General features: G+C 33.5%; 1 protein-coding gene across 3 annotated transcripts; it reads right to left on the minus strand.

Annotated features, from left to right (window-relative positions):
* Window positions 1-54: 54 nt before the first annotated feature.
* Window positions 55-8,175, minus strand: LOC111403602 (mitogen-activated protein kinase kinase kinase 1-like). Of its 3 annotated transcripts, none has more exons than XM_023032169.1 (9): window positions 8,157-8,175; window positions 6,721-7,956; window positions 5,462-5,546; window positions 5,254-5,316; window positions 4,676-4,833; window positions 2,922-2,994; window positions 2,733-2,792; window positions 1,158-1,262; window positions 55-278 (listed from the first exon to the last, which is right to left on the minus strand). In XM_023032169.1, exons 2-9 carry the CDS (start codon window positions 7,902-7,904, stop codon window positions 66-68), a joined length of 1,941 nt encoding a protein of 646 aa, XP_022887937.1. In that variant the 5' UTR covers window positions 7,905-7,956; window positions 8,157-8,175; the 3' UTR covers window positions 55-65. The 3 variants fall into 3 exon arrangements, with proteins under 3 accessions (XP_022887937.1, XP_022887936.1, XP_022887935.1); XM_023032168.1 differs by having other exon boundaries at window positions 8,067-8,165; XM_023032167.1 differs by lacking the exon at window positions 8,157-8,175 and having other exon boundaries at window positions 6,721-8,150.
* Window positions 8,176-10,456: the final 2,281 nt, after the last annotated feature.

The raw sequence follows: 10,456 nt of genomic DNA on the forward strand, positions 1-10,456 counted from the left end.
TTTTTTTTTACAAGACAATAACTAGAAAATGATAATTAGTTTCGTTTATTACCTCAAAGATTTTCTTAAATGCGCTGGCCAAAATTGTAAGGAGAAGCCGAGCCCGATGATGCTGGAAGTGGTCGCTTCACAAAGGGATGGTCCAGGAGCTCAGAGGCCGTTGGACGTGCACTTGCATCAACTTGGAGACATTTAAGGATAAAATTGCGTGCATCGCTGGAAAGAGAATCCGGAATTGATGGTAGTTCACCCCTTCCTATCCTATATAGTGCTGACATCTGTTGATCAGAGAGAAAGCAATGTCATGCTCCAAAACAACAATGTACAGTTGCCTATCCGAGTAATTTAATATCCACCCAATCAACAGATAGCAGACATCTGTTGATCAGATAGCATTTGTATATATTGTTCCCAAATTTTATGTTGCCAAAAAAAAAATAATAATAATAATAAATAAATAAATTTCTCATCAGAAGGTATCTAAGTATTACTGTCATCTATTTCATTGATAATGTTATCTATCTTTCAAAATTACACTATATTTAGCCCAAAATTAATAAATTTATTTATAAATGGTCAAACATCATTCTCAACCATACATTTCAATTACTATCCACTTATCCATCACTCGTTTCTATCCATTTATAAATTAAAACATTTATGAATTCTTCCCAAATAGAGACTTTGCGCCCGTTTGGCCCCCATTATTTGGATTTATAATGGGGGAATAGTGTTTTTTTGAAAATTGTGTGGTTGAAAAGTTTTCGATTTGAGTGTAATATTATTTTATTGAAAATTTTGTGGTTGAAAGTATGAGAGAGAAAAAATTAAATTAAATTAAATTAAATTGAAGAGTTTTAAAGGTGGCCAAATGGGGGCTTTATATTTTGACAATGAAAATAGTCAAAGAACTTCTAGTGAGAATGAACAAACACTATAGGAAAGGTATGTATTTCCATTAGTTTACTATGATTGTGAGATATATACAGACAATGTTGACCATATCCTATATATGATCTCAGAGACTTTAAGTAGTCCATATTAATAATGCAATTGCTTAAAAAAACGTAAATTTCTTTAGACAAATAAAGATGACGAAGAAGTATCTCTGAGCCTATCTAGTTTACAGGAAATCCAGAACAAACTGATTCACTTACAGGTTCCATACTGGAGTATGGAAAATGTCGGGTTAGCATCTCCAACACAGTGCACCCAAGGCTCCATATATCTGCTGCTAGCCCATATCCCAGGCTCCTAACCACCTAGATTGATAATGAGCAAAATTTAGTGGAAAAAAATCAACTCTCCCTTTGGCCTTGACACACTACAAGGAGAAAGGAATAATTGTATCCATGACATCAATTTACAAGCTAGTATTATGCAGACACTTGCCTCAGGATTAGTGTGTAATCTCAACAAATTGAAATTTTAATACCTCAAAAACATAATAAATTTAGAAGTATGAAAATGGTTTGAAATATAGAGCTTCAATTATTCCAAACCCTATTGTGCATATTCAGACCCCTTATTTTCAAACTGACAGGATTACCCTTTGGTTTTGCAAAGTGGAGCAAACAGGTTCCATAATCAACTGACACTTCCAAATAGGGGTAATGACACAAACTCACACATGCACTGGGAAATTAAAGGTTACAACGAATGCTGTACCAACAGATATGCAACAAATTCTTCCAATATTCGTGCTCAATTCCAGGTATGATAAATTATAAATAATGTCACCTCCATATGGCATGTCCTTCTTCGTATGGAATTGGGGCTATTTCAGATAGATGTTAAAATCTCTTAAACTACAATTTAAATTCACATAAACACAGGTGTACCAAATAGAGGTAATGAATTTTCAACCTTTAAATCTCAATATCCTTCTCTCTTATTTCCAAAGTGCTGTCTTGTTAAAGATTCCTAGAGCACATTTCTATATCCATTTACCCTTCAAAATAATGTTATTCATTCCTAATAATGATCATCACCAGTTTAGGTGGCATTAGATACCTTGATTCATAGTCAAATGCATTAAAATGCATCAGAATTCTATCGGTCAATGAATCAGGGGCCACTGCCACCCGGATTGGTGATATTCTACACTAATGACGAATAGCATTACTCTTACCCTTTTGGACACTAGCCTATTACCTTGTAAAGCAACTTCTACTGTGTGAAAATCAACCACCAGTACTGGAATATAAAAAGAAAAGGAAAAGAGAGAATAAAGGCTAGTCCCAGGATAAGATGATGAATCACGCCTTATGATAAATGAGTAAAGGAGACACTATTCCTAGTATGTGACTCAAATTTAATTAAATCCATTTGCATACATCAACCTTAAATCAAAATTAGGGACACTAGTTGTCGCAAGATTCACATCACCCTCTTTCCTCTGAAAAATAAAAGGGCACAGCTAATGTGCATGAAGTTATGGGAGCAATTTTCACAATCCTAGCCTTTGTTTGAGCCCAATTCTTTGGAAAAAAATGCATTCTTAAATACTGTTTTGACATCATTTCAACCACACATTCTTCAATAAAATAATATCACGCAAATCCAAAATTTTTCCTTATTTTTTAACTATACATTTCACATCAATACATTATTCAAAAATGCATTTTTATCACAAAAATGGGGCTCAAACAAGGGCCTAATATATATTGATCATAAATGTAAGTAGACTTGTCATGCTACATAAATGTTAAGAAAAGAGGGCCAATGCAAACCTCAGGAGCCATCCAGAATGGAGTCCCCTTGCAAGACTTCACATCATTCAACTTAATGGCCTGCACAATGAATCAACTAACAATATTATGTGTCATAACAACAATCACAGTATAATATTTCCAAGCTATTTAAGAAGGCCTTTTTGATCTGAAATGGAGAAAAAAGAAGCGATAATGAGAGACTGCAACCTTCGCAAGGCCGAAATCTGCAAGTTTCACCGAGCCACTTGCATCCACCAATATATTTGCACACTTAATATCTCTGAAACAAGAGAGGTGAACAAATGAGATCTTGGTGTTACAGAATCAGCTGCCATGAATGAAGCACATATAAACATTTGTTATTTGTTAAGCATGAACGAGAAAGAGGAGAAGAGAAACATCACATGAAAACATATATTACTACTAATCAAATGATCTGTCATTCTTCATCATGCACTTACTAAACTTCCATTTTTCAGTTTTCTTGCCTGTTAAGATTACAGTGCAACCTAAATACAAGTGATTCCATAAATAAGAGAGACATCATTAATCAAAAACAGTGTCCTAACATGAAGTTCTCTAGTTCCATAATAAAGAACTCTGACTAAAATGATTCTGTGTTATCCGACTCTATTTTCTTGGAGACAGTTCAATTAGCTAACAAATTCTACGAAGCATTATTTGAAAATATAAAACAATATCATCAACTTGACTTCAAGAGCAATTTCAAGCATGATACCAGTCAATTTCAATATAATCTGCTAAAGGAAAAGGACAAGCTTTGATCAGTTACAAAGAAAATGCAATTTAGAAGAGTAACACCTTTTAGAAAATAGTAAACTATTTTTTACTCCGATCAACAGCCAATTTGGAACCATATAAACATGTTTGACTAAGTCCCCAGAGAAAGTAAACTTCTAAGTTTAGTCAGACATGTTTGAAACTCAAAAAGTTGCTCTTTCCCCAGATACTCTTTTCCAGAATTTTTAAACAGAAAAGTGTTTCCTTACTTTTTAAATGAGCAACTTAGCATTTTTCTTTAGGATTCGAAAAACATGCTCATAGCTGGCAATACTTACCATATTTAGAGAAAGAAATCAGCAAATGGTTAATCCTACTTCAGTTCCTTAAACTAAATGGAATGCATACTAGAAATACTCCTACAGGTTCACATGCATAGGTTTCATTGGTCTTGTGTTAATTACATTCTCCAACCATATTGCAGCACAAGAAGGAAATAATGCAGATTGATCTCTAGTGTATATGCTTGATGTAAGTAAAGCGTCTGTCAATAACTATAAATATCAAAAAATGATGGGATAAAGATAAAGATTTGAAGTGAACTCAAGAAGAAGATCTACACAAAAATGTAACTTAGCCATCCATCTTTTTTTCCTTTCTCCTGTTAACTGTTGTATACACCATAATATCATCTACCATAAAATATAAAAGAGGTAGCTCCTCCCCCTTCCCCAGCTCCCAAGAAAGGGTTAATGATAGAGAATTTTACAGAAAGAAACAATTCAACAATAAATACTACTCTATTTGAACGCACATGGATAAAAAATATCTTAAGTGATAAAGAGTATGAGAAGTGTAACTGCAACTCTGCAAATACTCAAAACTGTCAGAAAAGCAGATGCAGATCAAACATACAACACGTGAATGGGTGAAAATTTATGATTTAGGGCCAAAAAGCTTTTGATAAATTAGCAGATTTTGATATAAGATGATGAAATGTATGGTTGGAAAATTGATAAAGTCGTGGCCTCGATTAAAATTGAAGTTTGATCAGTTGAAAAGTTGATAAAACTTTTGCTAAAATTTTATCAAACAAGGTGTTAATGTATGTACATAACAAAATTTTTTGGAACAAAGCCAAAAAATAAAAAATTAATAATAATAATAATAAATATTAAAAGCAGAAAAACCAAAAACACAGAGTTGTTTGGTTCAATCACCTGTGGACCACATTTTTGTCATGAAGATACTTCAAGCCATGTAAAATCTGTCTAGTATAAGCAGAGACCAGCGAATCTCGGAGGTTGTACTTTTGGTAAAGGCTCAGAAGGGATCCTTTAGTAACCAGCTCAAGGAAGATGTAAAGATGTGATTCAACCTACAGGAAAAAGAAAAAAAAAAGCATTCTAATAAAATTTGTAACAAAATAAATTCAGGAAAATTAAGATGCGAATGAAAAACCAAAGGAAGAGAAAAAAATGTTAAGCTAAGTGGAAGGTTCAATTTCAGTGAGCTTCAATTCTGTCAACAAAATAAAATTAGTGGACAACACAAAAACTACTCTATATCTAGTACTTCAAGTTCTACTATCTCTGCGAATAAAATCCAGGAATCTCGCAAAAGAAGCCTCTTTATTGCAAAAGGAAAAGTATGGGAGCTTATAATGGTGAAGTTGAAGAAACAAATAGCAGGTGGGAACTGATGCTAAAAGCAAGAAACACCCATCCTCCACTGACAACCAAAAAAATATAATGATTAAATAAAGAATATGAATAGTTATTTTGCAAGACGGTATTACCTTCTGCGTACCGTAATACTGGACAATATTCTCGTGTTCAAACTGACTTAGAAGAGCAATTTCCTGAATGGGTCAAAAGAAAATGTCTATTAAAGAACTGAGAAGTTGCGGGAAAGGCAGAGAGTAATAATCAGAGCCATTGATAGAGTGAATCTAGAAGCAGGTGCGAAGTCAAGTAAACAATTAGGCAAAGCTCGGGCAGCTAAACCTGTTCAAGTTGGATGATCCTTTGTTTTCCTTCATCCCCTTGATCAAGCAAAGATACTTCCTTCACAGCAAAAAAGAATCCATCACTGCAGAAAAAGCAGATATACAAACATGTTTAGAAAAATATAGCAAATACATTTCATATGAGTTAGTGGTATGCAAGATCAAGTGCAAAGCTTTTTAAAAATATGATTCTTTCAGTGGAGAATTGTGCAATGATATTACAGGATAAGTGAACTTTTCTACACTTAATTATTGAAAGGATCCTTTCTCTATGTTTTAGTTCTTTTCAACACCATGCTTTGGGTCTTTTATCACAAATAAATGAAAGAAAACATCCACCATAGAGAATACATTTGAGAGATTTATTGTCTGAAAAAATAGTTCTTAGTAGCCATTATCTCAATCAGTTGGAATCTGTTGAACGGCTAGAGTAGCTCTTTATTTTCCTCAAGGGAAAAAACCTTTCAAACTACAAACTTTTCTTTCTTAATTGATAAGCGTTACAATTTTACTGAAATGCGAACATCATATTAAACCCTTGTTTGAACCTATGCAACACAGACACTCTATCTAGGGCAGTGTGTCCGTGTCCGACACGTGTCGATACCAACACTCTTCGGACACTCTACAATAATCATTTTCCTTTCTTACTATAGCTATTATATATTTTTAACTCAAAGTTATTAGTAAATAACAAATTAATACTTATATTTAAAAGATTTCAAAAAAAAAAATCAATAATAAGTATAAAACTAAATTTAAATTATATAAATGAAGAATTTTAGAGAATTTAATGAACGTGTCGACGACGTGTCGTGTCGGTGCTTTTTTGAAAAATCACGATTTGACGTATCCGACTTGTTCTTTTTTTTTTTTATAACAAAAAATGAGTTTTATAATAGTGATTTTTTGGAGAATGTGTAATTTAAAAATTAGGAAAAAAATTGAATTTACTTGCAAATTATTTTATTGGGAGACAGCATGGTTGAAAATGAGTTTGAGGAAAAATGAATTTTTAGATAATGAGGCTCAAACAGAGGCTAACAGAATTTTGTAGTTTCACTGTTTGATGAACAATCAATTCTTTAGATTTTTTCTGCAAAAATAAATAAGAAATAGGAGTTCAAAAGATTTTATGCAGTCAATAAACATATAAGAATAGGAGTTCAAAATTTTTAAAAATAAGATGGATGTTATAAATACAGTTCCATGCTCAACAATTTCATTGCAAGTTAGCACCAAAGAAGTAGCACTTACTCAGCAATTCCTTCATAAACAGATCCAAATGATCCACAACCCAAGAGTTCCCCTTTCTGCCAGTCCACAATAATGCGCTTAAATCTCCCATTGGGTGATACATAGGACGTTGGCTCCGTAGTACTACTTGAAGAATCATCATCATTTGAAGTTGTGGTAAATGAACATGACCCAGATAACACACCATTTTCTTCTCTCATCATTATCCTTTTCTTACTCATATAATTCTCCTCGTCGTCATCCCTCCTCCCACCAACTATTTCAGTCTCTTGTTCATCCTCTTCTGAACCAAACCCTCTTTCAAGCTTTGAAAAGCTTTTATCACAGTCTGGTGCAAATGATTTCAAAATATCCCAAGTTGAGCACTCATTATCGATCGCAGGCAATGAGATTGCAGGTGGCGGTGCCAGAACTGGCGGCCGCTCACCCTTAATACCATTTCTACATATTTCCCCTAATTTACCACTTGCATTATGGCTGAAAACTAGATTACTTATCCTTGCACTATTCTCTAGCCTCTTTGATAATTCACATAGACCATCATCATCACCTCTGCTAATAATACTAAGACTACTACCCCTACCAATATTTGAAAATACCAAATCTTCAATTCCATTACACACGAATTTTGGATTAATTACCTCAACGACCTTATTACTACTAGGACCGGAAACTTCAGTTACACTACTAATACAATCCTCGATTTTCTGATTTGTTGAATTCAAAATACTACCACTGGAAAGAATATTACCATTACTATCCTCATTTTTCTGACTAATTAAACTAGAAGCAACAGAAGATCTGATCTTCATAGCCTCATATTCCTCAACAGGTATCCCGAAATCATCAATTCCAGAAAATCCCAGCGTTTCGCACATAAATTCAAACTGACCATCAACTCCTTCGATTCGTAAGCTCGTTTGGCGGCTGCAGAAATCCCGCGACCGCCGTCGTAATGATTCCTCTGACGAACAGGATGCCGATAGTGCTGAAGTCGAGGAAGTTGATGGCAGGTAATCATAGTCTATGTTTTTCACGGCGTTTAGCCGCTCTAGTCTCGGAATCGGCTTATCAGATTGGCGGCTTGGACTGGAAATTGAGCTAGTGCTAGAGGTGGAGCCAGATTTCGAGCGGGTTTTGCGACGCTCAGAACTATGTATGAAGATTTTTGGTATGCGATGCATTGTGTTGATTGAGAGTCAAATCCATGAATTGAAACAAGAATTCCAAGCTTATCTGAGTACGAAAAATAGCAAAAATATCAGAAAATACGTTCGTTTTTCTTTCCAAATTTGGAATTCAATTACAGGGTTTCGTAGTGCGTGAGATTATGGTTGAGGGCTCACGAAATTCGCGTTTCTGTGCGTAAATCAGAAAATTGGGGAAAGAGAAAATCTATTGGTAAAGAAGAGGCGTCGAAGGAGAAAACGCGGTACCATCTTAGATTGCTGACTAGACCGTGAATGTCTTATTCGGCGACTTCATTTCCTTTTTATTGCTGTTCATTTTCTTAACGATTACCAAAGAATAATGCTATTTATAATTTCTAAAAAATACTACATTAATATATTAAATTATAAATTGTCATGTAAAATGTCAGGTAGCACGATATTACTCTTATCAAAATAAGATATACGCAGATAAATAACTCGTGATATAAATTTTTTTCAGAATAGGTATTATGAAAAATAATTGTTTAAAAAAAATATATATATATATATATATATATATAAAAGACCCAGGGAAAAGGAGATGAAATAGAAGACCAGAAATTTATGAAAATAGATACTTTTATTAATAATTGAAGAAGATTTAAATATTACAATGAAATTTGAAAGATATTTGAGAGAACAAATTACAAAGAAAAATAAAACTTCTTCTTGCTGAATTCGCTCTGCTTGAAATGAAATTTTGAACTCTTTATATAATGAAATCTGGACTTGAAATTTCTTTCATTTTGAAGAAAGAATCTTGAAAAGAGAAGTGGACGACATCATAATGGAGCATCTTGAAAAGCAGCATCAACTTTAGTCAAAAGTTTTCAATTTTTGACTTCCTTTAATAAAGATAATCTTTTTCTTTATTAAAGTAGATATTGATGTCTGACACAAAGTTGATGGGAATCTTGACAAATGTGGCACCATCGATTTTGAATTGGACAAAGGTTGAGAAGAATTTCTCTTGCTTGATAGACCCTTGAATGACTCAATTCATCAAGAAAACTGGGTCGATATAGTCATTTTGAAGTTTTCTTCAAAGCCTTCTTTTGGGCTTTTGCAGCTTTCTCTTGAGCAAGAAACTCCTCATAGTCACCTAGATCAACTAGGTCATCACCATTGTCAGTTTCTTGAGAATATTGAGATTCCTCTTCTTGATCAGATTCATTTGTTTTTGAAGATCCTTGTTTAGAAATTTGATCATAAATTTCTAATAATTCTTTGGGATCTTTACATTTTGATAACATTGCAATGATTCTTTGTTTTTCAGTCAAAAAATCAGCTTGATCTTCTTGTTCTTTCTTTGAAAATTTAGGTACACCCAAATTTCTTTGTTCTTGTATCCATGATTGAACTGCTTTTGGACAACAATTTGTTTCTTTGAACTTTGCCCACCATTTGATCTTGAATCTTCTTGTAATTTTGTGGGTTGAGAACATATCTTGAAGATTTTCATAATGGAAGAAATCCCAACAGAAAATCCATGAAACTTTCATATTGAAGGCAAATTGAAACAAAAGATTTTCTTGAGGCTTGAGAAAAAGTTTTGCCTCTCTTTTGAAGTATTCAAATCCTTGAAGAACTAGACTGGGCAAAATTTGTTCTTCAAGTCCATGGTACTGAAACCAAGTTTGAAACCAGCTCGGAAAATGAGGGTTACAATTTTGATTAAAATTGATAAACCAAGAATGGGTAACATGCCTAAAAAGGAGAGCCTTATACCAAGCATTCTGGTAATCAAAATAATTGAAAGTATCTTGACAAGTGAAAAATGTTTTTGAGAGATTTAATCTCTTTTCTTCCCAAGGATTCTGTCCCCAGTCTTCATATGACAGAACTCTTAGAATTGAAATTTTTGAAAACATAATATTTGATTTATCTCTTGGTTCAGGAGTATGCAGAACCAGTCAAAGAAAGAATGGTTTCGTAATAATCTCTAGTTTTTTTTGGATATTTGAAGGCATGAACCAAAAGTTTTCTGGAAGGATTGAGTCAAGGCAATCATCAAGACCACCATATCTATTGATCCAAGAACTTTCCATTGTAAGAACACAATCAAAAAGACTCTTAGTAAAATATTTGAAAGAATTTGGAGGGTTAATTTGAGGAAGTTTGCCAGAACTTTTTTTTTTTTCTGTTATGGAATTTGTTGCAAGATTCTTTTACTTGTTGTATAAATAGTAGGCAGGTTGGATTGTATAACATACCACCAGAAAATCAGAATTATTAAGATGTATCTTCTTCTACAAATTTCTAATTCAGTTCTTCATAATTGAACCGTCTTCTTCCTACATTTTCATATTTCTTTTATGGTATCAGAGCCATTATGGCCCAAAATGAATCTTCAAATGTCAATGATAATCAAGATGAATTCTCAAATGCAAATAATTAGAGCCAACCTCCAAATACAAATATAGATCCCGTTGATCCATCTCGGCCAAATAGTCCATTCTTTATTGGAGCAAATGATAATTCTGGTGCATTACTTGTTACTCAGATGCTGGATTCCAGCAACTATC

This window comes from Olea europaea, chromosome 11 (genome assembly GCF_002742605.1).
Source record: "Olea europaea var. sylvestris chromosome 11, O_europaea_v1, whole genome shotgun sequence".
Classification (NCBI taxonomy): Eukaryota; Viridiplantae; Streptophyta; class Magnoliopsida; order Lamiales; family Oleaceae; genus Olea; species Olea europaea.

Excerpts from the sequence above, each read along its gene's own strand:
- LOC111403602 (XM_023032169.1), bottom strand. The coding sequence starts at position 7,904 with ATGCATCGCATACCAAAAATCTTCATACATAGTTCTGAGCGTCGCAAA. Across the intron at positions 5,547-6,720 it reads GTTTATGAAGGAATTGCTGA|TGATGGATTCTTTTTTGCTG; the intron begins GTAAGTGCTACT and ends CTTTTTCTGCAG. Across the intron at positions 4,834-5,253 it reads AGTATTACGGTACGCAGAAG|GTTGAATCACATCTTTACAT; the intron begins GTAATACCGTCT and ends TTTTTCCTGTAG.